The 27449-nt window shown below is 50.0% G+C and overlaps 1 protein-coding gene across 1 annotated transcript in view; it reads left to right on the forward strand.

Moving 5' to 3' along the window:
* Positions 1-21342, forward strand: part of KCNK12 (potassium two pore domain channel subfamily K member 12) — a 37839-nt gene extending 16497 nt beyond the window's left edge. Inside the window, exon 2 of the mRNA XM_054565755.1 lies at positions 20354-21342. Within this exon, the coding sequence (XP_054421730.1) occupies positions 20354-21255 (902 nt within the window). The 3' untranslated portion in view covers positions 21256-21342. The remainder of the gene's footprint in view (positions 1-20353) is intronic.
* The last annotated feature ends 6107 nt before the right edge of the window (positions 21343-27449 follow it).

A 27449-nucleotide genomic window follows, 5' to 3' on the forward strand; every position in this document is an offset into this window, starting at 1 on the left:
GGCCATTAGGAGCAATAAAGCCTAGCTATTATTCTCGAGCAGCGGTGTAATATGATGATGAGTGTTTTAGAAGAGCATTCTGGCTGATTAGTCACTATATAGTTACACCATTAAATCAGGCATCTAGTAAGTCTAAATTGTTGGCCAGAGACTGCCTGGAAACAACCAGATGATAATTGTGAAATCCCTTGTTTTGGCTGTCCACTCTGAACATTTAAGTCAGCCCACTACCAGCTGTCCTCTCCACTTTATGGGAGCTCATGTGTCTCTAGGGGTGGTAGATCCTTGAGGAGTGTGTACTTGGCTTGTATATTCAGCTCTGAACTGCACTGTGATTCCAAACTCATTCAAAAGGATGACTAGTGTGTTGTTACTTCATGAGCTCTAAGTGGCTCATGTTCTGTGATAGTTATAATTTTATTTTATAGCTACTGCTGTACACACTTAGAACAAAGAGCAGAATTTGGCATGTTAGACTTAGGAGCTATATATTACTCTTTCTGACAACGATGTATGCCTCACAGGGTCGTGGGGAGGACGCTCACATAATAGGCTGAGGGTCAATAAATAGTTGTTCATTTGTTTTTGTGGGAACCCGGGATGCTGAATGTTTATAATGCAGAGTGACTGGGGAGAGGGGGCATGGAATGGGGCCAGGGACCCCATGGATTTTGGAAAGGAGCAGGAGAGAAGCCATGAGGGATGTTTTCAGGAGCCACATGGCAGGACCTAGTGAATGGCACTCAACAGGACTCCACCCAACCTCCACTAATCTTGGATCTTGTTCTCTGCTCCTGGCCCATTTCTTGATATCAAGGCCACATATGAAGATCCAGGGAAAGAGGCTGATCGGGGGCCTGGGGACCTCAATGATGCATCCAGGGGTTTGTGTGTGCATCTAATGATGGCAGTTGAGGAGGCTACAGCCACACAGGGGGCAGGGTGACATCAAGCTGAGGCTGGAGGAGGAAGCCCCTCCCCTCCCCTCCCTGCTCAGTGATTGCGGAGGGTAGTCCCCTGTGTCCTGCAGGAGAGAAAGGCACTGGGGGAGGGTGGCAAGAATGCAATAGAGGTTAGTATGTAAATAGCAGTGATGCTTAATTCATGGCATCTTTGTCCCCAGAATCACCTTCATCTCTAGCTAAATCATGGCTGTATTTCTTTAATGTTTTTCTATAAAACTTCTTTTTTAATATAGCTGTTTAGCTTTTCTCTCACGGCCAGCTGTATAGCTTCTCTGTCACGGCCATAATCCTATACTACCTGTTTTTCAGTATCTGAAAGTAATGGTTTAGTAGATTTTGTCCAGCCTCCTGTTGTTTAAGGTAAAAAGGCTACTCCTCCATGGCCTGAAGCAAAAGTCAGTGATTAGATTCTGGGTATGCTTTGAAAATAGATTGGCCAGAAGGGCACACTAGCTGCAGACTTAGAGCTGAGTACTGACTCATTCCATCCCGGTTCCTGACCCTGTCCCCCTCCCCAGGGTATAGAGAAGGAAGGAGGTAATTCAATTCATAACCTGCGGGGTGGGAATGGGGTCGGGGCGGGGAGACCCAGCTTATCTATGTAACATGATCCAACGAGCCAGCATCTGCAAGGCCCAAGCCCTTCTCCCTTGTGATGTGCCCAGGGTTTCCAACTCCAGACTGGTGCCACTGTAGTAGTATAACATGTGCCATTTACAGCTCCTCCCAGCCCCTTTGAGCTATGCACAGGCCACCAAAATGTTTTTATATGTCAAGGAGTCCAGAACTGATCAGTTCCAGAAAAACTTGAGGTATAGATGCTGTACTGTATGTGTATATTCCTGATTTCACATTCTACATACAACAGTGAACAAGTAAATTCTCCACTGTATGGAGCTAACATTATGAGTGGGGGGGATGTTTAATAAACAAATAAATAAACATCAGATAGTGATAAGTACAAGACAAAGAAAAAAGCAAGGTAAGTCAATGGAGAGTGATAGAAATGGGGGTGCTGTTTTTGATAAGGGGATCTAAAACAGTCCCTGATGACATGCCCCTTGAGCAAAGATGAGGGTGCCTGGAGGAGGATTATTCCAGCAAATGCCAAGGTCTTAACGCAGGAGTTTGTATGGTTTGTTGGAGGAGCAAGGAGGCCAGTGAGGCTGTGATAGTGTTTGGAGAAGGTTCAAGTGGGACAGTGTTAGAATATGAAGTCAAAAGAAGAGCCAAAGACTAGATCATGTAGGGTGCGTGGTCCATGGGAAGGCCTTCGAATTTTATTCTTAGTAAAATGGGGCGCCATTGGAGGATTTTGAGAAAAAGAGTGAGATGAACTGATTTATATTTTAAGATCACTCTGTCTACTGTTTAAGAAAAAAGCTGTAGGGCAGCACGTGTAGAAGCATGGGAGGCTTTTGAAATATTCTATGTGAGGGATGATGGTGACTTGGATCAGGATGTGATTGGCAGACCCAGGGAGAGGTGAGGAGATCTTTCAGAATATCTCCAGAAAAGATATATTCACTGAGTGTAAAAATCTAGGCTGAAGTGTTTTTTTTTCCTTTCAGCATTTTCAAGACTTTTCCCCCTTGCATAGTTTCAGACAAGAAATCTGTGATTCTTATCTTTGTTTATATATAAGTAATGTCTCTTTCTTTTTCTCTGGCTGCTTTTAAGATTTTCTCTTCATCCTTGATTTTCAGTAATTTGATTTGGATATACCTTGACATTGTTTTCTTTGTGTTTATCCTGCTTGGGACTTCTTGAACTTCTTGGATCTGTGTTTATAAAATTTATCAACTTTGGAAATTTTTTTACCATTATTTCTTCAAATATTCTAATTGTTACTCCTCCATCTCTTTTTGGACTGCAGTTACACATATGTTAGACCACCTGATCTTGTCTCACAGGTAACTGATGCTTTTCTCTTTGTTTTCTTTTTTTTCCAGACTCTTTTCCTCACTGTGCTTTATTTTGAATAATTGCTATTGCTCTGTCTTCGGGTTTAATCTTTTTGTGTGTGCGTGTGCATTTTCTAATGTACTGTTAATCTGTGCAGTGACATTTTAATTTCAGATATTGTATTTTTTATCTCTAGAAGTTCTGCTTAGTTCTTTTTCATTTTGTCCTTTTATCTCCCCATTATGTTTATCTTTTCTTTTATATTCTTGAGCATATTTACCATATTTGTATCAACTGTTTAAATGCCTTTGCTGTTAATTTCATAGCCATTAGCATTTCTGGGTCTGTTTCTATTGACTGATTTTTTTTTTCTCTTATTTGTGAATGACATCTTCCTGCTTCTTTACATGTCTGATAATTTATTAGAAACATTCTAAATTCTACATTGTTGACACTTGATTATGTTGTACTCCATTAAAAAGGGTTGGACTTTGTTCTGGTGGAGGGTTAGATTACTTATAGATAAATCTGAAATTTTCCAGGTTTGTTTTTAAGCTTTTTACAGACAGATCCTGAAGGATCCTTTTTTCTGGAACTAGTTTAATCACACTGTTAAGACATAACCTTTCTGGGGTCTCTACTATTTGAAGAGTTTCCAGTCTGCTTTTCTATTTAGTATATTTAGTGAAACCTAGGCACCCTGGCAGGTGGAAACTAGGGTGATTTCTGGATCTGTGAGATTTCTGGGAATTGTTTGGCTTATAGCTCTAGCAATTTGTCTTTCCTGGAAGTTGCTATGATCTTGGAAGTTTCTTGGTCTTGAGGAGTTTCACCCTATACCTGCGCAGACTGTTATTTAGCCAGATATTCAAGAGAACCCCTAATGCAAATTTCTGAAGTTTTTTCTCTTGGTAGTTTCTTCCTCTCCAGGTACTGCCTTTGTTATAGCTGCCTTGTCCTCCTTGAACTTAAATCTCTCCTCAATTCAGTGAGGTTGCTAGACTCCACCCTCTGTAGCTGTCTGAATATTGCCTCTGGGAAGAAAATCAGGGCAATCAAAGGTCTTGTTTGTTTCCCTCCTCTCACCGCCAAAATCCTATACTACCTGTTTTTCAGTATCTGAAAATAATTGTTTAGTAGATTTTGTCCAGCTTCCTGTTGTTTAAGGTAAACGGGAAGTCTGGATCCAACTACTCCCTCATGGCCTGAAGCAAAAGTCAGTGATTAGATTCTGGATATGCTTTGAAAGTAGATTGACAGGATTTGCTAAGGATCAGATATATATATGGTATGGGGGGGGGGAATCAGAAAGGGCTCTACAACTTTTGATCTTAGCAACTAAAAGGATGAATTTGCCATTTACTGAGATGAGGACGACTACAGTAGAATCAAAGAAGAGGTGGCTGGGAGGGAGACGAGAATCAAGAACTTAGTTTTGAAAATATTAATTTTGAGCTGTTCCTTAGATTTCAAGATGGATGTCAGTTGGATAGTTGGATATGCAAGTCTAGAACTTAAGGGACAGGTCAGAGCTGAGATACAAATTTGGGACTTGTTAGCCTATAGACTACTGGTTCTTAGTGATATTAAAATCACTTAAGAAACTTAGGGAAAAAAATCAATATCCACACTTGATCCTAAGCCCATTCCATCAGAATCTCTGGGGAATCAGACCGTGGAATTGATATTTTTAAAAGCTCTTCAGATTATTCTAGTGTGCAGACAGGGGTATGAACCACGCATAAGTGTTATTTAAAGCCATACCAAAGATCAGCTAGGACAGTGATTGTCAACCCTAGTTGCAAATTAAAATTACCTGGGGAGTTTTAAAAAGTCTTAATGCCCAGGTGCTCCGCCCACCATCCGATTGCATCATACTCCCTGGGGGTGGGGCTTAGGAATTAGTATTTTGTTAAACTCCTCAGATAACTCCAGTGCACAGCCAGGTTGGAACCACTGAGTTCCAGGGAGTGACCGGAGGATGCAGAAGAGAAGAGGTCTGAAGACTGAGCCTTAGTGTCTAAAAGATGGAGCAGCTGAGCTAGGAGGAGAACCGAGAGAGAGGTGGCCGGCTTTTCTCAGATGTCTGCACTGTGGCTGTCCATTCGCGTTTAAGAATTAAAAATAGAAAATCAGACTGGAAACTCGGTGTGCATAGGTGGATCTTGTGGACTCGAGTTTCTCTGTAGGTCAGTGGGTGAGCAGCTAGCCATTACCTCTGCAGTGTTTCCCTGGGTTCTTTGGGCACCTCATCTCCTTACCCTCCTCAGCTGTCACCGTCTCTGAACTGTGTGCACCTTCATCAGTTAGTACTCTTTCCCCTGCTATCCACCTTTCAGAAACTTGTTGGAATTCCTTATCCACTGGAAACCTCCCTCCCCATTCTTGTTGTTGCTGGTTTACACCTGTATATCCCTTTACTATCATTTTAATAGGGTTGTAAAGAAAGAGCAGATAAATTCAACTGAGATGATCATCTGGAACCAGAAGTGTACCAACATTTTAAACTCTAGGGATTAGCCCTGACTGGTGTGGCTCAGTGGAATGATCACTGGCCTGCAAACCAAAAGGCCATAGGTTCAATTCCTAGTCAGGGCACATGGCTGTGTTGCAGGCCAGGTCCCCACTTGGGGGTGTGTGAGAGGCAACCACACACACTGATGTTTCTCTCCTCTTTCTCCCTCCCTTCCTTGCTGTCTAAAAATAAATAAATCAAGTCTTTTTAAAATAAATAAAATCTGAGGATCACTTTAAATGTTAGAAATAATTTTTACAGAATCTATATGCTAGAAGTTACATATACATTGAGTTTCCATTAATAGGGAAGTACATATTGATAGAAAGTCTCTGAATTAATTCAGTACCACTTTTAAATGCATTAATGGTTTTTACATTTACATATATTTGGAAACTAATAGCACAAGCATGTAGGAGACAGTTATTATGGCTGAGAACAATGTTCAGTGAACAAATAGATTCAGACGCATTTGCAATAATTGCAGAGTCTTAGGAGTCCAAGTCAGATAACTGGGCCCCACAGCTCTAGGCCCTGGGAAGCCAGTGGAAGTTCTTGAATGGGGGAGGGGCTGTTCCTGGGGTGCTTAAGCGCTTGCTTCCTTTATAGGTTTTCCTGTCCATCATGGTCTCTTTCCCTGGGAGATGAATGTGGGGTGGGCTCCTCAAGAGAGCTTGTAGATAATGCCAGCTGGGTTCTCAGCAAAGTATTTACCCAAAGAAAACAAAAGAATTTTCATAAAGTTGAATCTGGGGTTTTTATACTACCATCTCCCTCTTCTCTGTTCCTCCTTATCCCCTATCTTTAGAAATAGTCAAACAAAACCTACTACCATGCATCTCTAGGTCTTTACTTACAGCATTACCTCTGCACAGAACACCCTCTCCTGCTCTGTCCCCTTCACTTAACCAAATTCCACGTAGCATTCGAGGGCCACTTCCTCTGCACAGCCCACCTTGATGACTCAGGCTTCACTGACCTGCCTTCTTCATTTTGTTTCTGCCAGTGAAGATCTGATCACACATTTATGACTTTCCTCCCCACCAGACTGTTAGACCCTGCCCTTAAACAATAATGATAAAATACCAAAACACCAATTCAAAAGAATATATGCACCCCTAATGTCATAGCAACATTATTTACAATAGCCAAGATTTGGAAACAGCTCAAGTGCCCATCAGTAGATGAGTGGATAAAAAAGCTGAAGTTCATTCACACAACGGAATACCATACAACAATAAAAAAAGAAGGAACTCTTACCCTTTGCGACAGCATGGATGGACCTGGAGATTATTATCTAGGCTAAGTGAAATAAGCCATCAGTGAAAGACAAATAACATATGATTTCACTTATATGTGGAATCTAATGAACAAAATAAATTAATGAGGAAAATAGAAAAAAATGACAAAATAAAGTCTTTATCAAAATAATATCTGCTAGTTATAGAACATCTGAAAACAGAGAAGCACAAAAAAGTGAAAGAAAAAAACACTTCCACCACTAAAATAGAGCTACTAAGGAGACTTTCCTTTGAGTCTTTTTTTTTGGGGGGGGGGCACAAAATTTGGAGCCTTGCTTTTCATATATTGGTATGTGATGTACACATAAGCTTTTTAAAAGCATCCCTGTTGTTGGAAGCATAGTATCCTTGGAGAAGATGTTCCATAGTTTGTTGGAAACACAATTGCATCCCCCACAGGACTTAGCCCAAGGATCCCAAAGAGGGCCCTGATAAAGACCATGTAAGGGAGTGAGTAATTGGGTTGTTTGAGTGGGTGGAAAGAGGTTGGGTTATGTTTGGTATGTGGTACGTACTAGTTACCATGTACCATTTAGGAGGCTGGAAAATTACAGTGTACTCGTTACCACGTACCATTTAGGAGGCTGGAAAATTACAGAGCACTCATGGGCCCATGTCTGCCAACAAAGAGCATTTAAAACAAATCTCATGAAATTATAGCTTTTGTAATCTATGAGTTATGCAGGCAGGAAAGTACGCAGGACTGATGCGTTTAGTGGGAGCACTGGGAACAATGGCGCTAGCCATCTCAAGGGCCAGGGAAGGTGGGGTTTGAAAGAGAGAGGCTTTCTTGGCTGCCTTTCTCAGTGAGCAGCCCTGTCGCTCAGAGCTGACAAGATGGAGGCCCCGCGCAGAAGAGCCAGAGCTACCCCAGGGTTCGGAGGCCTGGCTGAAGCACAGGCTGTGACTATGCTAAGAACTGAGACAATGAGAACTCCATTGGCTTAGCTTTATCCCTGAAATACCATGTGACTGTTAAGCCAGGGGGAAGGGGCAGGGAGCGGGGCAGTACAGGGGGAGAGCTGTCTGTCGTCAGGGTGGAGGTCAGTCTTTGCTTTCCTCTGAAGCAGTCCATCCAAAGGAAGGAGAGGGGAAATTGGTGGCGGTGTTTCTAGAATGTGGCTTGGCCTTTCGCTGCCACTGAGAGCTGAGGGAGGCCCTAGAGACCCAGCACCCCATCTGGGGGTGCCCTGCTCCCAGGAGCAGGATGGAGCATCTTCCAGCCTCGTTGGTAGGAAGAGCCCCTGTCTCCCTCCCGTCAGCGGCAGAAGCAGCTATGAGAATCCAAGCTGGGTGGGCGATGCTTCACTCCTTGGCAGAGAGATGGGAAATAAAGACTGTGAAGATGTTCCGCATCCTGTTAGGGACCTCCAGGATCCCAGCGGCCGGGAGGAGGGGGAGGGAGTGACCCACCCTCCAGCCCAGCTTGCTGGCCCAGCTCCCAGAAGACCAGTCCATAGACGGTGTCCACCGCCTCGTGACCTCCCCGCCATGTCCTTTCTCTCCAAGAGCTAACAGAGCACACGTCGGGCTAGGGGAATACTCCCCATTGCCTTTTGGGGTGTCTGTCCAGCCGTGGGGCAGGAACACCTAGCAGGACAGCTGAGCCTCTGACAGGTTTCTACTCTGAAAGCCCTGGATAGTGTTGTCAGAGGTCAGAGACCTGCAAGGGAGGGTCAGCCACTGTGGGGTCACTGACTTATATTCTGGCACCACCTGCCCCCATTTTTTGCCTTAGATCATGCCTTTCAGAGGCTCAGATTGTACATCTGAAAACTGAGGATAACACCTGCCTCATAGATAATTGGGAAGAAAGGTAAATAAACTGTGTATGAAAATGACCTTTAAAACCATAAATCCTGCCCTGGCTGGTGTGGCTCAGTGGGTTGAGTGCTGGCCTGCAAACCAAAGGGTCACTGGTTCGCCTCCCGGTCAGGGCACCTGCCTGTGCTGCAGGCCAGGGCCCCAGTTGGGGGCATGTGAGGGGCAACCAATTGATGTATCTGTTGCACATTGATGTTTCTCTCCCTTTCTTTCTCCCTCCTTTTCCCTCCCTCTAAAAATAAATAAATAAAATCTTTAAAAACAAAACCAAACAAAACACGAATTCCATAGAAGCCTAGTAAGGAAAGCAACACAGTGTAATGATCAGAGCTAGAAAACTTAGTTGCTGTCTGTGCTTGTTGCAGTGGTAGAGGTTGTGACAGGGTCTGGCAGCTCTCTTTTTCAGTTACATTGATGCACATGCTCAAGTAAATTAAAATCCCCACCTCGATTAATTCCTTTAATGACATCACATCTGCACTTCAGTGTGTAGACGGACCCAAGGCTACCCAGGAGTGTAAAGTGTTTCCACCAGCCAGAGCTGAAAACCTATATAGACGCCTTTCTGTGTCTGTTCCGGCTGGTCACTGTGGCGTGCACTGGGCTCCTGCACACTTTGCAGGCAGCAGGAGCCTGAGCACCTGGCTTCGGTACTCTCACTTTACATGCCGTCCCTGCTGAGGACCTCGAGTCAGCGGCATTGATTTTTCCGATAATACAAGAATCTGTGCAGTATGGCCAGGGTCTGGCTGAACCCTCCCACAGTCTTCCGAAAGCTCAGCCTGGCTGCAAGACCCCAGGACAAGCCCAGGGTGGCTGGCCCCCTTCCCAGGAGATCCTCCCCTCAGATCTCCCAGGAAGGAAAGCAAGGAGGGAGGACAAATGGCAGAGGCACTTTACAATTTATAAAGGTATGAATCTAGACTACAGCAGTCCGCCCCCCATCATGGGGGCTATGTTCCAGGACTCCCAGTGGATGCCTGAAACCGCAGACAGTGCCGAATGCTATATAGCCTATGATTTTTCCAATACACACATACTTTTTCATTTAAAGGAAGCACTTTAAGGCTTCACTTTGGCTCTGAATTGCCAGCATCACCACTCTTGTACTTTGGAGCTATGATGAAGTAAAATAAGGGCTAGTTGAACACAAGCACTGTAATACCATGACAGTCGATCAGATAAGCGCAAGGACTGCAACGTGATTAATGGGCAGGTAGCGTGTACTGCCTGGATGTGCCGGACAAAGGGATGATTCATGTCCTGGGTGGGACGGAGAGGACGGTGCGAGATTTCATCATGCTACGCAGGGCGGCGTGCAATTTAAAACTTATCAATTATTTCTGGAATTTTCCACTTAATATTTTCAGACCGTGGTGGACCCCAGGCAACTGAAACTGCTGAAAGTGAAGCTGTAGAGAAGGGGGAACTACTGTAATTTTAAAAATACCAGAACCCTTTTTTATTCTGCTTGTGGAATACCTACTAAATACCCAGTATTGTGTTGGAGCTGAGTGAGACTAGAATTGCGACTCGCTAACAAAGGCACCAGTCCTTGGGCTGTGCGTGTTCTGGAGAGCTTGCGAAAAGCAGTCGGCCTCTGTGCAGGCCCCCTGGACTAAGAAGTCTAGACTCCGCCCCTGGAGCCCAAGCCCAGTGTGGGGGTGAGGAGAGCTGGCATCAGAGAGAACTGAAGGGAGGTGGCCCCTGAGAACCACGGGGGCCTGAGCGTGTGTGCCCAGCAGGCCTGACGGAAGCAGCTGGTTCCTTGGCTGCCCCCATCCTGCCTGGAAGGTTATTGCTCTGGATATAAATAGTCCCCTGCAGTTAGCAGGATAAATATAAATACAGCCTCCTGATCAGGGCTCAGAAACTAAGCTTTGCATCTGAGCTCCCTGCTGCCGCCGCCGCTGTAAAACACAGAACAAGCGAGGGGCAGCGTGCAGGGCTTCTGCAGCTGAGCCAACGGGCGGCATTAGTCAGCTTGGGCGCCATAAAGAAGTGGCACTGCCGGAGGGTGCTTCTTTATGACAGTTCTGGAGGCCAGAAGTCCAAGCTCAAGGTGTCAGGATTGGTTTCTTTGGAGGCCTCTCCTCTTGACATGTAGGTGGCTGTCTTCTCTTTGTATCTTCCCATGGTCTTCCCTCTGTGCATGTCTATGTCCTAATCTCCTCTTCTTATAAGGGGACCAGTCATACTTAGGACCTAGTTGAATGGACTCTTTTGACCATAATCGACTCTTTAAAGGCCTTATCAACAAATACAGTCACACTCTGAGGTACTGCAGGGTTAGGGAATATGTATTCGAGGGGACAAGAGGTCATTGAGGCCATCCCTCAGGCTTTGGACTGAAACATATCAGACCTTCCTAGGTAAAGGAGAGGTGGCCTGCATTCCAAGGCCACCCTGGAGAAAGAGATTCCATATATTTGGTGGGACTACAATGACTCGAAGATTTCTGGAAATTGATGGTGCTCATTATAGATATATGACTAAAAGCCAGTTTACTTCCACAAAGGAGGTGAACAAACTCAAGCGATAAAACTCCAATAAACTGACTGTAAGCTCTGACAGGCCGGGGCCATGTCGTCGCCCAGCATTTTCACACAGCATGCATTCAACAGATCTTGTGGCCAGGAGAAAGAGGGGGCAGGAGGAGTGACAGAAGCTTAAAAAATCATTGAAAACCGGTGAGAAATGTACCAACTGCTGGCACACAGTCCTGCAGCAATTGGTCACACTGCATTGGCTCTGAGTTTCCACTGAGCAGACAAACCTGGCACTCGGTGTTCAAAACAAGGGGGCCAGGACACAAGCCCCCCAGAAAACCAACACTTCAGACCCCGAATGAACGGAGAAATGAATTCCATGCATCTTTAAATACAGGACAGGGACAATGATGTTTTCCCATGACACAGACATCGTCCTCCAGTGGGTGTTTCCACCAGTCCTTCCTAAAGGCAGGAAATGAAACATTAAATCACAGGGAAGGCATTTCAGTCACAGTGGAGAGCGAGGATGACATGGTCCATGGTTGCTGTTTTCTGAGGAGCCGACTTAATGTAGAGATAGCAGTTAAGAGTCCTTGCAAGAGAGGACTCACTGCTTAGAGTCTCCAGGCTCAGTGCCTGACACAGAGCAGGCTTTCGTACCTGGTGAGTGAGGATGTGTATGTGAATAAGTCAGTGGGGGACCCCTGAAGGAGGTTCAAGGAGGAGGGGTGATGCTAGAAAAGTGGGTCAGAGCCTTGGGTGCTGGTCTAAGAAATTCTAGACCCTCCTGGCATTTGGGAGCTTGGTGCGGCTTAGGCAGGAGAGGGATCTTGGGAGAGATGTGCTTGGATGCAGTCGATCCGGGACAATGTGCAGAACAGACCAGAAGGAGAAAAAATGTTTCCAGAAAACCAGCGAGTCTGGGATCCTGGTCAACAGGGCCTCCCGGTAGGATTGGGGGCGGGGGCTAAATGCGAGGTGTGAGTGCAAGAATGTGGGACTTGGAATCAGGCAGACTTGAGCGGGAATCCTAGTTGTGCCATTTTCTGTGACCTTGGACAAGGTCGTTGAAACCACTGAGCCCCAGCCTCTGCCTCCTGTCGTATGGGATCTGGTGTACTCATGCCACAGACCCAGGGCAGGCATTTTAGCCAAGTCTTCAGCTTGGTACAATCATTTACAGGTTTCAGAGCAAAATCACAGTTGTGCTCTTTGAACCAAAGGCTGAGCTGGGCCTCGAGAAAGACCAGAAAGAGCCATGGGGGTGAGGTTGGGCCTGTGTGCTGGTGCTGTTCTTTCACTTGTTACTCTACTTCTGAGCTTTGGCTCCCTTGCCTGAATAAGGAGCATGACCCCCATTTTCCAGGAGTTGCTCTGAGGAATAATACATCTGTGAAAGCACCGTCAGAGCTGGGCATGGGCTAGGGACTCCCCTAAAGCCAGCCCCTCCATCCCTCACTTCCTGTGAGCCGGGGATCCACCTCATTTCCCTGTAGGTGGCTGAGAGCAGGATGTGCAGTAGAAACGGGCTCCCACCCCGTTTGGAGAAGGGTGTGCCCCGCACCCCTTAGCATCAGTCCAGGGGCCACCAGTCTAGGCCCTCCTGACCCAGCCCGGCCCTAACCAAGGCCCTTAGGTTTACCGGCCTATAGAGCAGGGGGCTGCCAGCGGGCCCGCAGGGCAGACACGGGGTTCTGCAGGGACCCTCTAGAGTACTTCCCTGGCTGCGACTTTCAAGCGTGGGTTTGTTTTCATTTTGCCTTGGCATCTGTATCACTCCTCTGGAGCAGCCAGCTAGGCTGCGAGAAGAGGGGAGGGGAGGAGGCCAGGGCCGGGGGCAGCGTGGGTAGATCCAGGAGTGCAGAATGGCCCCTGGGCCTGAGTGAGTCCTCCTGAGCTGCTCGGGCCCCCGGGCCCCCTTTCCCTACCTCTCCCTGCCGCCTGGGTGCAGAGGCCCTCCTTCCCCTGCGCAGGGATGAGGGGTGCTTCTCTAGGTGTCAAAAACTAAATTGACAGAGAGGTTGGAACTGTCCACATGACAGCTGGAGTCCCTGCTTTATGGGAACCACCATAGCTTTCCTTTTTAAAAATCTGCTCCTCTGTGATAAATGATGTGAGGTAAAATGTGATTCAATTGACATGGTATTGACAGTTCCAAGCAGAGGTGGACGGACCTGCCTTCTCCCCACAGCCAGGTCTCTGTGCCCTTCTGAGAGGTGGCATGTGCCTGCCACAGCCCTGTGTGGAGACCGTGAGGTGGGGGAGCAAGGAACGCAGCCAGGGCCGACATCGGGGCTTTGCTCACCTCACCTCACCACGCCAGCGCCAGCGCCAGCTCTGGTTGGCCAGGCCTTTGCCCCATCAGTGGCTGTCCCACCTTCCCTGACCTTGGACTTAGTCTTCTGCCATGTTCTGGGCTGAGCCTAGGGCTCTGGTCTTTTTGGGGGGGGCAGGAGGAGCGGTGATCTCACTTCTGAATTAGTCATCAGAGAGACAGGGACAGATCTGCACTGGGCAGGGACAGGATGGAGGATGGGCTCTGTGTAAATGAGCCGTCTTCCCGCCAGCTCCAGCTCCCAGGGCCTGAGCCTGACACAACTGCCAGGGAGAGGTTGTCAAGGAGGAGCTGCCCTGGAGGCAGGAGTAGTTAACCAGCTTTTAATTACTCACTTGGCTGAATGATTTCTGGTGTGGAGAGAAAACCTTAATCACACAGATGAAGTGCAGAGTCAGGGAAGGTTCAAGTTGCCCCACCAGGGAGGAAAATAGTGCCAGGGTCCAAAGCCGATTCTTGGGGTCACTTGCCCATTGCTTGTAGTTTACCCAAAATTTTCTGATGTGAAAAACCACCAGCCTGCAGCCTGTGGCATGCAGTCTTCTCCTAGGTCCCTACCCTGTCAGCCAGCCCCGCCTGCCGCCCTACCCTCATCAAACAGAGACCACCATCCCAAAGGTCCCCACAGAACAAGCCCAAAGCAAACAGGAAAATGGTGAGAGGCCCACTTTTCCCTGGAGTCTTGCCGGCCACTGCCTCTTTGGCCTGAGTCGTGGAGCCTCCGGTATGGACTCAGCCCACACCAGTTATGGAGCCAAGAAAACCAAGCACGCGGCCCTCAGGGAGCTGTCTGTCCACTAGTTTGCAGTTTAGACCAATCCACAAACGTCAACAAAGAGAGCAGCCCACAGTCTCAACTCTTCCACAACAGCTCCACTTTCCCGCCCTGCTGCCACACTCAGTGTTGGGATTGGAGAAGGTGGTGCCTCCTCCTAGCGGGGCCTCTCACCAGCGCGGGGGCCAGAGCCTGAAGCAAGCTCAGAGGGGGTGTTGCCACTCTCCGGGACCCCTGAGGACTCTGAGGCCCAGGGAGTAGAAAGGACAGCAAGTCAACGACAGACTTGGTCTTGGACGTCTATACAGGAGCTTTTCCTTATCGCTGAAATTCCCAGTCATGGTCTGTCTGTAGCTTGCATCCGGTGAAACCGGGATGCACTTCAGCTGTGACGCCAGGGCCAGCCTCGCCGGTGGTGGTTCCCAACTGAGCTTGCTTCGTTTTGAGCACTTACCACGTCCTGGATGCTGTGGGAAGCATTGGGAACCACTGCCTTGTTTACTCCTCACAACAACCTTTCAGGGTAGGCAGTCATCAAACCATTTTTAGAGGGAAAAGTAACACATTCACGTTGCCCCTCCAGCAAGTGGAGGCTCCAGAGTGTAGGGCCACAGCCCCTGCTCCCAGCTTCTGCTCTCAACTGTCCAAGAAAGGTAATGTTGGCCCTTCCCAAGCTTCAGGAATGGAGACTTGCTGAATTTATCTTCTGCAGCTGGAGGTTTCCGGTGCTTTCAGTTTCTAGAAGGCAAAGCATGTTGCCAGATGCCACGGTCAGGTGCTGGAGAATCTCCTAGAGGTGCCAGATGAAGCTACCACTCCCACAAAGCCCCTTTTAAGTTCAGCCCCAATACGAGGTAGAGGGGAAGTTCCCTCAGCCTCGTCCTCTTCCTTGTGCAGTTTCCCCACCAGCAGGAGTCACTGCACATTGCGGGGCAGGCACCGAGCTGCAGGTGGGAGCCAGCCCGACTGAACCCCCCACACAGCCAGCCCTGCGTGCTCTCACAGCGGGGCACGCCTTTCTCAAACCACGTCTCTACATCTCCCTCTCAAAATCTCACCCACCCTTCTGTGCCGAACCCAAATACCTCTTCCTCTCTCTCTTTCCCAGTCACTCTACCAAAAGGACTTCAGCCCTGGTTCTGACCTGAGCTGGTCTGGGTGCCCCTGGGCCTTGGGAATGGCTTTATGTTTCCCAGGTGATTCTATTGTGCAGCCAGAGTGAAAAAACGCTGTACCAGCCAGAAGCAACCCACGTCTTTTTCTTCTGAACTCTTATGCATTTGACTTCTTCCTCATCACATCACAAGCTCCGTCCTCTGCTTTCCAACTTGTGCTCTGCCACTTGATTGTTCTGTGATCTGAGCAAGTGATTTAACCTCAGTGTCTTCATCTATTAAATGTGACTTAGTTTACATTTAACTAATCTCACACAACTGTAATCTCACACAACTGGGGATGAAAATAATTCCTCTGCCATTCATCAAATCTCTGTCAATTATAATTGTACCATTATCATATACCATTAAGAATTTAAAATGCTATGAAATAAACTGTCAGGTCATTGATTGTAAGATTCATCCTGGTTCCAGGGATGTTAAAATTCAAGGAAAAAGGTGTGACTTAGAATGAAGGAGTATCTCACAAGAGTTGTTGTGAGGGTGAAATGCACTGATACACACGAAGTCTTGGCAAAGTGCCTGGAAATAGTGAGGGCTCCACACGTGTCAGCTATTATTATCCCCTCCACGGTCTCCTTCCTCACTGAATGCTTTACTGACAGTTCCCAGTCACTCTTCCAGCCCCACTTCTCCCAAGGGGTTTGGGACTCATCCAGGCTGGTTGTCGTCCCCGAAGAGTGACTTGCACACGGACGACATGGACAGTCCTGAGGTTCCAGGGCGGGAGCTCACGTCATAGCGGAGGGCTCCCTGGCCCGGTGTTCTCTCAAGTCCAGCCCTCCTCCGAGGGGCATGGCCAGAAGCCTCCCTTCTCCTCCCCGCAGTCAGTGAGTGTCCTGGCGGCAGCCCACCCTCCACCCCACAGCCTACTCCACGGCTCCTTCTGCTGGAGAGCGAGGGGCACGGGCAGGCCTGGCTGCTGACCCTGCCTTGGGCCTGAGTTTCAGGCGGCTTAACTATTAAAATGAGGCTGCTAATCCCTCCTCTGGCCTGTCAGGAAGGGTCAGAGGAGGTGGAGATATTGGGGAAGGATTCTCAGAGGAGTGCACCTCACAGGCAAGTGGCCCCGTGGTAGGATTGCCAGATTTAGCAAATAAAAATACAGGACTCCCAGTTAAATTTGAATTTCAGATAACAAATCACATGGGACCTACTTACACTAAAAAATGATTCATTATTTGAAATGATAGTAGTATTCACCTAAGCATCCTGTATTCTATCTGGCAACCCTAACACTTCCTTTTCCACCCCCTGCTCATGGACTGCACTTTTCAGTTTTCTTACTTTTTCTGATATTTAACTCTCAGGCTTTAGAAGTTCTTAAAGTTTTTACTTTCAGTCATTCAGTCAATAAATAACTATCAGTGCCTAATTTATACATTTCCTCATTCACTAGAGGCTAGAAAGATTCATGAAAATAATAATAAACCTTTATTAGAACAATACAAGGCAGCTTCCAACCAGAAGGTCATCAGGGATGTAACATTCTTTCTTAAAGGAAGTGTGTTAGCCCATTTGCAGCATCAGAATCATCAGGAGACAGTTGCCAAATGTAGATTCCTGGGGCCCTCTTCTGACCTGGCAAAGAGCCTGGAAATAGTGAGAGCTCCATGTACTAAATAAACCTCTGAGGTGGGACTTGCCTTGGAATCTGCATTTTAATCATACATCCCAGGTGCTTGGAACAGTCCTGGCTTATACATGCTCTCCTGGGGTATCTATTAGTAGCACCCTGTTCCTCTCAAAATTATCCTGGATTGGACTATCAATTATATTTCTCCTCCTCAGAGCTGACGCTACAGAGCCAACAGGACAAGGTGCCAGAGGTGATGAGCCAAGACCTCCCATCTTCTGGCGCAGTGGGAAGGGCCTCAGGGTCAGCTCAGCCACTCAAAAACTATGACTTGGGCGAGTACCCCCCACCCCCTTGGCCCATGTCCTGGCCTCCATTGTTGGGGTTGATGATGCCTCTCTCACAGGGTGGCTGGAGGGACTGGCTGTGTCCCGTGTCTGGCACAGAGGCTCCATCAAGCGCCCGTGATACAGATCAGCACTGGCCCCCCCCATCCCGATTCCAGGCTCTTTGAGCTGAACTCCGGAGGCCCTGTCACCAGGGCCCCCATTTGTGAAGGTGGCACCAGACAGGCTGTGGGAATGAGTTTAACAGCTTTTGTCAAAGTGGCATAATAAAGCCAAGCGTCTGCTCTTTGCAAACTGAGATGGCAGATCAATCGTGGCATAAACAAAATAGCAGGCTTGGCGCAAAGCTGGGGAAGGATCACGCCTCTCCAGGGTGTGATTGGGGAAGGAGAGGATTTTCAGGGTGGCTGGGTTTGTCTTTTCTCATCCCGAAGCCTCCAGGCCCCTCTTCGGAGCCGGCCTGACTCCCTGCAGATTGTCAGAGCTTGGGGGACTGCTCCTCCACTCTGGGAAGCGTCTGGCTAGGCAGCAGCCCAGGCAGGGACCCCACTGCCCTCGGCCAAAAGCCTGAGGCCAGTGCCCCAGCATCCTGCAGAGCTCTGAGCCTATTGGTGGGGAAGGAGGGTGCACCATACCCCCTCCACCTGTCTCCCAAGCTGGGCTGACAATGTGGCCTTGAGGGAGGCAAAGGGAGGTGAAGCAGGCACATGCGTCAGACCTCAGGAATCGGTGCAGAGGGAGGGACATTTGCATTGGGTGCATGGTCAGAGAACCTCGTGACCTGCCTGTCCACTTCTGGGAAGAGAGCGCCACAGCCAGTCACGCCTTTGGCCTCACTCGGGGCCTGCAGTCATGCCCATGAGGAGACCCCAGGACAAGTTCTGGCCCAGCCTCTCCGTGGCGGCAGCAGGGCAAAGCTGTGCCCCGGCCCAGGGACGAGCTGCTGGCAGCGGAAGGGTGAGCATCTGAACAAAACCTCTGAGAAAGCAGCCCAGAGACTCTACGAGGGCAGACACTGCGTCTCTCTGGTTTTCCACCATATACCTGAGCCTGGTATGAAGCCTCTCAAACCATGTCACTGTCTGCTGAGGGATGAATGGTGGACGTTGGTCTTCCAGCTGCGTATGTGGTGGTGCTGCGACGTAGAGGCCCTAGCACGAGGCCACACCTCCGTGGGGAAGGAGAATGGGGCGTAGAAAAACAGGTCGCATTCTGGTTCCATCATTCAGGGACACCCAGGAGGACACATGCTCAACAAGAAACACGGACTCCAAAGGGGAGCCTGGGGCGGAAGCCCTGAGTCCAGGCATGGAGGAGTTTGCAGGGATCTGAGGATGCTCTGGGAGAAGGAAGCGATGACCTTTGACTCGGGGCAGGCCAGGCAGGGACAGTCCTGTGGGGACCACAAGGGGCACATGAGAACCCTGCTTGTGAGCAACGAGCAAGACAGTTAGCCAAAAGCAGTGTCTCGTTCCTCCTGCTGTCCCAAAGCCCTGGGTCAAGTCTGGCCTGAATAGCCCTGCCTGTCCTAGGTGTGCCACACGACAGGTCTGCCTCGGTGGGAGCATTCAAGCGGGAGCAGTGGCCCCCTCCCCAGCAGCAGGCACTGGGAAGAGAGCCACGAGAGGAGGGAGGACTCTGGAGGCCAGGAGGCATGACTGAGCCTCAGCCCCGGAGGGCTGCGGTTTGCTTTTCTAAGAGGAATGGAGGCTTGTGTGGTGCTCTTAGAAGACAGTACCAGTAACATGGCTAGTTTGGTTTTTCACTCTCCTGTGGCCAAATTCTGAACCTAGGGATATAATCCATCTTCCTCAACGTGGGTGTTGCAATCATAAAATTTGCTCCTAACTTGAGCCATTAGGCATAAGATCAAGACCATGGCCAGGCAAGTGGGCATTTCCTCCAGGGAATCTAGAGACCAATGAGCACGCAGGTTAAAGGAATCACCCTGAGAAAATATTTTCTCAGGCCTTTTTAAGGAAATAGTAAGCCCAGAGAGTCAAAACTCCACTTCCCCCTTCCCAGGGCTGGCCCCACCCCACCAGCCGTGCACAGGTGGCCCTCTTGACATTGGACATGAATTAAAGCAAAAGGAAGCCCCTGACCTTTTGCTGCAGAGGTGTTGAAAGCTGCCACAGTGCTACTCAGACAGATGATTCATTCCCAGCTCATACTCCACGCAGCAGCGAATCTTCCTACCAAGAGATTCAATCCCCTCATATAAACAGTCAGGCAACCATGAGTCCCACACAGAAACGAAAGCCAGCAGCAGGCTGAGAGCGCGAGCAGGAGCGGCAGAGCTGCCACCCCGTGCTGCCCTGCGTGGCATGGGCTGAGCCCACTGCAGGGAAGCCAAGCCTTTTGCAGAAATCAATTGATAAAGAATCTCCTTTAAAGACTGTGCTTTGAGTAAGTGGGTGAGTTAAGGTTTAATTGTAAGAGTTCAAAGCAATAAGCAGCTGCCCAGACACAGAGCCCATCAGCCCGGGCAAAAGCAGCACAGGACTGCCCTGGACCATTCGCAAGTGGGAGTCGGGATGATGATGGGCCTGGTGTGAGAAGCAGCTGACACTCAATGGCAAAACCATGTTTACTCTCCAAAGATTGTGGACTCGTTCTCAAAAAATCCTTTTGTAAGTTTCATAGACCATCAAATATAGCTACCTGGACTGAATACATTCTACCTGGTCCCCACAAATCCCAGATAAAATGAAGCCTTTATGGAATTCTATCCTGATAAGACCCAGATGTGCCACTGGTTACATTTAAAAAAAAACCCATTCAAGGGGTGAAAGAACAGGTGACACTTACTTTGTAGGCACCTGGGTGGTCTGTCCTGGTAGTGGTTTCTGTTTTGTGCCCTGATGGGCCCTTCCTAGTGACTATCTTGCCCCACCCATTTTAATGTATAGATCTCCAACAGAAGGGGCCGTGTCTCTTCCAACAGTCTATGGGCTGCCAAGATCAGGAACAATGTCTAACGCCACTAAGGGAGAGAAATGTCTACATACTAACTCCTCTCTCCACTTGAGTGATGCCACTCAATGCAGAAGCCATGTCATCACCTGCATACTCAGAGTGCCCACCCGGTAGGGACCTCCTGCCCAACCAGGACCTCGCTGACCCTTGCCCTGTCTCTACAGGTTTCGGCATGACCACCCCCGCCACTGTGGGCGGGAAGGCGTTCCTCATCGCCTACGGGCTGTTCGGCTGCGCAGGGACCATCTTGTTTTTCAACCTCTTCCTGGAGCGGATCATCTCGCTGCTGGCCTTCATCATGCGCACCTGCCGGGAGCGCCAGCTGCGCCGCAGCGGCCTGCTGCCCGCCACCTTCCGCAGCGGCTCGGCGCTCTCGGAGGCCGACTGCCTGGCAGGCTGGAAGCCCTCAGTGTACCACGTGTTGCTGATTCTGGGCCTGTTCGCCGTGCTGCTCTCGTGCTGCGCCTCGGCCATGTACACCAGCGTGGAGGGCTGGGACTACGTGGACTCACTGTACTTTTGCTTTGTCACCTTCAGCACCATCGGCTTCGGGGACCTGGTGAGCAGCCAGCACGCCGCCTACCGGAACCAGGGACTCTACCGCCTGGGAAACTTCCTCTTCATCCTGCTCGGCGTGTGCTGCATCTACTCGCTCTTCAATGTCATCTCCATCCTCATCAAGCAGGTGCTCAACTGGATGCTGCGCAAGCTGAGCTGTCGCTGCTGCGCCCGCTGCTGCCCGACACCCGGCGCGCCCCTGGCCCGGCGCAACGCCATCACCCCCGGCTCCCGGCTGCGCCGCCGCCTGGCTGCTCTCGGCGTCGACCCCGCGGCCAGCGACAGCGACGCCGAGGGCCGCCGCCTGTCGGGAGAGCTCATCTCCATGCGCGACCTCACCGCCTCCAACAAGGTGTCGCTAGCGCTGCTGCAGAAGCAGCTGTCCGAGACGGCCAACGGCTACCCGCGCAGCGTGTGCGTCAACACGCGCCAAAACGGCTTCTCGGGCGGCGTGGGTGCGCTGGGCATCATGAACAACCGCCTGGCGGAGACCAGCGCCTCCAGGTAGACTGCCCGCCCGCCGGCCCGTCTTGCCGCGCCAGGGACCCTCGCCAGGCTGGCGTGCCACCAGGCGTGGCTTGCTTTTCTTCTCTCAGACGCTGGCGCTTTCTTAATCTTTATCCAATAAAATGAAACAAAAAAAAATTTTTTTTTTAAAGAAATACTATTTGGCCAGGCCTGATGTTATCAGGGGTAGGTTTTGGGGGAACCTGTTTTACTTGTGGGTCCCCTCTTGGAGGCCAGTGGCCCCAAGCAGATTCTCCTCCAGGGAGAGAAAAAGTGGCACCCAGACCCTCACCCGGTGCAAACCGCAGTGAGGAGAGTGCCAGCCCTAGGTTTTGCAGACTGGCATGAAACCCGGTCCCCATGCACATAAGCAGCCGGCAACCCCAAAACATATGGTGCAACTTTACATGGCTCTGAATTACCTCCGCAGCATTTAGAATCCTGGCCCAGCCTAGCAGCTTCCTTCTGGTCGTCAGAAGTGATATAGTCACAGTTTTGACAGGTGGGGGTGGGGAGAGCCATCTGTTACCTCCTGATGTACATATATAGCACAGCCACTACACACTGAACGATGTAGTATTACGCAATGAGATGAAACATAGAACCAACTTGCGGACTGCGGCGTTTCCCCAAGATCTGGAAATTGCGACGGTAAGGGGCTTAGCTGGCCTTCCTCAGCCTGTGGTTCCCTTAGCGCAGCACACAGGGCAACTCCTTTGAATGAAGGGTGGCTCGCCTGCCGGGAGGGGAGCACTGGGCTGCAGGAGCCCTGCTCTGCTTCAGCTGCCTGATCTCAGGGGCTCCGGGCTCACCTCGGAATCCCCCCACCCTCCTTTCCTTCGCCAGCATCACCCATTTTGCTTTGCGTGTGTGTGTGTGTGTGTGTGTGTGTGTGTGTGTGTGTTTTCTTAACTCCCATTGATCAGTTCAACGCTTTTCCTTTTCCTAAGAGCCTGACGGTGCAGATCGCAGCCTGCAGCCCTCCACTCCTTCTCTGAATCAGGGCTCCGCCAGCTGCACCCTTGAGGCACCAGGGTCTGCAGCACCAGGAGCTCAAAGCAGCCATTCTGCAAGTGTCAGAGAAGAGGGCTCCAGAGCCCATAATGTTCTGAGGACGCCTCCCCTTCTAAACCTTATTGGACCCCCACTGATAACCAAGTGAATTTGTTTCATCCACACACAGTATGTCTTGGAGGTAGAGAAAGGCAGGAGGCAGAGGAAGGCAGGAGGGAGGGAGCTGGTGGAACAGCTAGATGGAAGCAATTTTAGGATTCACGTTTTGCTCTACATGATCCTCAACTGACGGGTTCTCCCAGGCTCACCCTTTGCCACACTGGCCTGGAGGAAGGTCAGATGTCCATCCTTTATTGAACGGATAGGAGTCTTGGAATACAAAGGAACAGCACTCTTTCAGCTCATTTTTCTCATCTGAAAAGATGACGATCCCAAGGACAAATGCAAGAGTCTAGTTAGACACGGTATGACCCATATATATACGCATATATGTGTACATATGTACATATATATACATATGACCCATATATATCATAGATAGATATATCTGTAGATATATATTTTGACAGGAAGTCTTAGAAAAGCACCGGACACCTCACACCACCAAAAGGCGTCAAAAGCCATGAAATCTCCCTCCCTGGCAGGGAGGGGAGCACGTGCCTGGGAGACACACACACACACACACACACACACACACACTACTATTAAGAGTCATGCTGAAATGTCAGCCTCCTGGTTCCCCTTCCAGTTCACGGCAGAAAGAAAAAAATAAGTTGAGATCTTAGTGACTCTCCAGCTACTTCGGGTAATTTCTAATTTGTACTGAAATAGGTTGTAAAACACAAGCCCTACTTGGGGGTGAAGCCAGTGAGGCAGAGTCGCCAGGAAAGAGGTCAGGGTCGCTACATCCTAATGGGTAGGCGTCCTGAGAGCCACGCCCCCAGGACCCACTGTGACTGTCAGGCCAGCTCCTGAGCCTCCACCCGTGTCTGAGCGATGGCTGTGGTCCCACTGAAGGGACCATACGCCCAGGTGCATTTTCCAGGGTTGGGCCCTCTCACGGGACCTAGAAATAAAGTGTCAGATTTATCCCTTTAAAAGAACGAAAGATTAAAAGGCATCCAATTAGAGGTGTCACCTAGGCAACAAGCAATAACTTGGGGATCTGAGCCATCCAGGGGGAAGTAGAGATCCCCATGATGGAGGCACCTGGAACATGAGGTCTCAATAGCAGGCAAAATAGCAGCCCACCTGGAGCGGGGGAGCTGCAGCGACAGCACCCAGGGCTCATGATCCAGCCATCAAGGCCCTCGGACCTAGACAGGCCACAGAGGTGTCCAGGTGATCCCGCGGACCAGCTCACGGGACTACCCAGAGTCCCATCCCCACAGGAGAGAACAGGACCTGCCTTCAGAGAAGAAAGATCTCAAAACCTTTTTTGACAGTCTTTGTCAGCAGTTCTTCCTAAAGTCTATCCTAAAATGCTCATTTCTCAGCCTTAGCTCTTGTCACTCCTTTTCCTATGCTTTGCCTTTGGAAGGAAGCAATCGTGGGCAGCTTGGGCAAGCTTCTGAAGGAAGTGAAGTTACGGTTTGAGGGAGCAGGGACCATTCTCTCTCAGCGATCTCCCACAGAAACACCACCCTCCAATGTACAATGGTGGCTCAGGAGCCAGTGTGCATTTTTGCCCATGTTCTCCTGGTCCCTCCCCCATCGGTGTCCATCACCTCAAGCCAAAGGGCTCAGTGCCCCAGATGCCTGGGAATGCTCCCTGGGGAAAGCCAGGCTCCCAAGTTTGGGAGGATTAATGGAGCCTAGACCCATACTTAAAGGGCTTGTTTGACACCCTGCTTGAGGGTGGGCATCCAGAACCAGGACTCCTTAACAAGCAGGGACGGGGTCTTCCTGTCATTTCAGGAACAGTGACATTGATAAGGGCTCTCTTCTGTGATGTGGACTCTTCAGAACCTCAGGCTAAGAAAGGGCTCCATTTTCTTAGATGCTGTGGCCTCTCCCACCATGTGGGTCAAACTGGAGACCCACAGCTTGCTCACTGCAGCCTACAACTCCCCAGGCACCAGGAGTCGCTTCCACACCTCAGGCCCACACTCACCCCCAAGCTGGGGCTGTGGGGCACAGATGGCACGGGCTTTTAAGAAGCCCTTGCCATCCAGCTGTGGCCACGCAGGGTCTTGGCGAAAAGCCAGGCCTTCTCAGAGCTGAGCAGGCAGGTAAAGAAGCCACCTGTGGGGTCCTTGCTTGCTAATAAGGCCAGGTGACCTCCTGGCCTGGCCCCTCTGTCCTCTGTCTGAAGCCAGAGCCTCCTGGCCTGGTAAAGGAGGCAGAAGCCTCAGGCAGTCTTGGGCACTCAGCTTGAGGAAAACGCCTGACAGTCCTGGGCATCACACATCACAGCAACACACACACACACATACACACACTCATCGGCCTTACAAAGAGCAACTAGCCCCATTCTCCAAGGAAAAATTATAGTGTGGGCCACTTTAAGAAGAAAGATTTTCCAATTTTACTGACTGGAGATCTACTAGAGCCTGGAAAATTCTTCTCTGCCTTGGGGGAATTTTATGTTCACTTTGCAGGAATTTGTGTCTTACACAGAAGCCAGCGTCCAAACCCAAGGCAAGCCCTGGCAAAGAGCTGCTGAATTCACCCAGGCTCCCGCGTGCCTCAGTCAGGCCTGCTAGCAGAAGCCCTCCCCCTGCATGCTTTGTTTGGGGTGAGGGGTGACTGAGCTCTCATGGCCAAAGGAGAAGCTCCCCAGAGCCGAGACAGGCGGCAGCCCACGGAGGCAGAGGCCACAGGAGCTGCGGGCTGGGCAGTTTCGTCTTACTGTAACTTTTTAGGTTCTTAACAAACAAAAAGCACAATTCCACATGCACTCTGTCTGGAAAGCACATCCACACAGATCGCTTAGGGTACTTCTGAGTCCAGAACAGGAGCTGGGGCTTCTTTGTTGCAGTGGTTATTTAACAGGTTCACTCCATTCTGTGGGGTGGGAAGGGAAGGGGGGATACTGAAACCACTCCTGACCCCAGGACAGCTCAAAAGCATGGACTCGGGGCCTGGACTCTTGCCCCCGGAGCAGCTCTGGCACCTTCAGGTGCGTCGCAGTGCGGTCGCAGCCCCTTCGCAGCCCGGCGCCCAGCCAGTCTCATTGCACGTTGAGAAGCAATGAGATTTCTGCACTTACCTGCACCAAGCCCCATTTCCCCTTCCTTCTAGCCTCCTCCCCTCCCCCTCCCTCCTAGGAAGCTCCCCCTGGCTTTACAAATTATTTCTGCTTTGTGTTCTCTCAGGAGGGGCGGGTAGAGCATGCGGGCAAGCCTGCAGGCTTTCCTAAACAATACATTTATTTTTCTGAGCAGCACTCCAAGTGAGGACTTGAAGGGTGTCTGAATTAACCATGAATAAAATGCAGCCTGCCACCCCTTGAGCTGTTTGCTTTCTGTCTGTCAGAGCCACCCGCCCCCGCATGTCCCTGCTCAAACCTCATCTCAGGGGGCCCCAGGGGACTTCGGCTTGGAGGATGGGGCTTAAGTGGCAGCTCCCAGAGGGGTTGTTCTGCAAAACAACAGTGACATCCATATGGGAGTGGGCAGGGAGGGGGGCACCAAGGAAGCTCACCAGCAGCCTGGTCAGACTGGGCCAAGGCCAGTTTCTGATAGCCAGGTCGGGAAAGAAGGCAGAAGTGCCCAGGAAACTGGAGCTGGGGTGGTTGGGGGATGGGTCCCAACTGTGGCCCTGGTTTCCAGCTCTGGCTGTGAACAAGTCTTTCCAAAGACAGCTTTAAAGATACTGATTCCCAGCCCCCCCAGCGCCACCCCTCCACCCGAGATTCTGATTTCAATAGTCTAAGGAGGAAGGCAGGTGGGGATGGGAATTTTTTGGAAACTGCCAAGGTGATTCTAGTGGGCAACTAAGGCCTTGAACCTACTCCAAACACAAAGCATTCACATTGCGGTGTGGAGAGAGCACCCATTTGGAAGCTAGGAGGTTTGAATGCTAGTCCTGTGTCTGGCCGCCACTCTGCTTGCTCAGGTCCTCAGTTTTCCCATTGCTAAAATGGGATAATGATATTGTCGTTCCCCTGACCCCCCCGCCGCCCCCACCTCTCAGGAGTCTTATGAAAAATAAATGAGAGGCTGGGAACTCTGGAAAGCATACAGTGCTCCATAAAAGCAGTGTTACCATTATAAGAGGCATTCGGGGATGACAAGGGACCAGGGCAGCCCCCATCACTTCTGCAGGGGACCGTCTCGGCAGGGCCAGCTGCGGAAGAAGACTCCGTCCCAGTGATTACTTCTGCCCACAATGCCTTTGCAAACCTCTCCCTTTTGACATCACCTTAATCACCATCATAATAGTGCAAACTCAAATGGGCTCCGCCCCCAAGTCACCTTTTCCTTCAGGTTGCCCTAGAGATGAGAATTGGCAGGCCACTCAAGTCCCCACCCCACCCACCTCAATCTGCAAATTCACTCCCTAGCCTCCCCCAACCCAAAAGGTTTCACTCTGCTGCAGCGACACCCACCCTGGTCTTTTGGTCTTTCTGGTCTTTTTAATGCAGGTCAAAGCTACTAAGTTGATTTCATGACCTGCCTGTGACTCACCCTCAGCCATTTGAAAAACACTGGCCTAGAGTCTTTCTGGAAATAAACTTTCCCATTTTCCCGCTTCACATTGTGGCAGCAGAGGGGCTGGGCTCAGCTCACCCATCAGCCCTGCTTTCCCTCTGGGTCTCCTGCCCCAGCTGTGTGATCAGCTCAGGCAGGTGCTTCAGCAGCCTGAGGTGGCGCCTGCCTTCCTTTCAAGTTCTAAGGCCTGTGATTTCTATGACATTTTAGACCGCCAGCCAGCATCCCTGAATGGACTGCCATCCCTCTCCTTTCCATGGTCAGTTATCTTTCTGTGAAAATAGCTGGTTTCCTAATAAGAAGATAAGAAAAAGGAACTTACCTTTACCCAGTCAGGCCCTTGGACAAGAGATTTGCGTATTTACCTCACCCCTATCAACTCTAGGACTTTTCTCCCATTTTGTCCTGGGTCAGAGAGGTTACGTAGTTTGTCCAGTCTGGGGCCAGGCGCCCCGTGTTAGAGGCCGGAGAGACAGGGCGAGAAAGACAGCCCGACCTTCGCCGTCCCTGAGCTCCAGACCCGTGA

This window comes from Pteronotus mesoamericanus, unplaced genomic scaffold (genome assembly GCF_021234165.1).
Source record: "Pteronotus mesoamericanus isolate MK-2021 breed Mesoamerican mustached bat unplaced genomic scaffold, CSHL_Meso_final contig_101, whole genome shotgun sequence".
Taxonomy (NCBI): domain Eukaryota; kingdom Metazoa; phylum Chordata; class Mammalia; order Chiroptera; family Mormoopidae; genus Pteronotus; species Pteronotus mesoamericanus.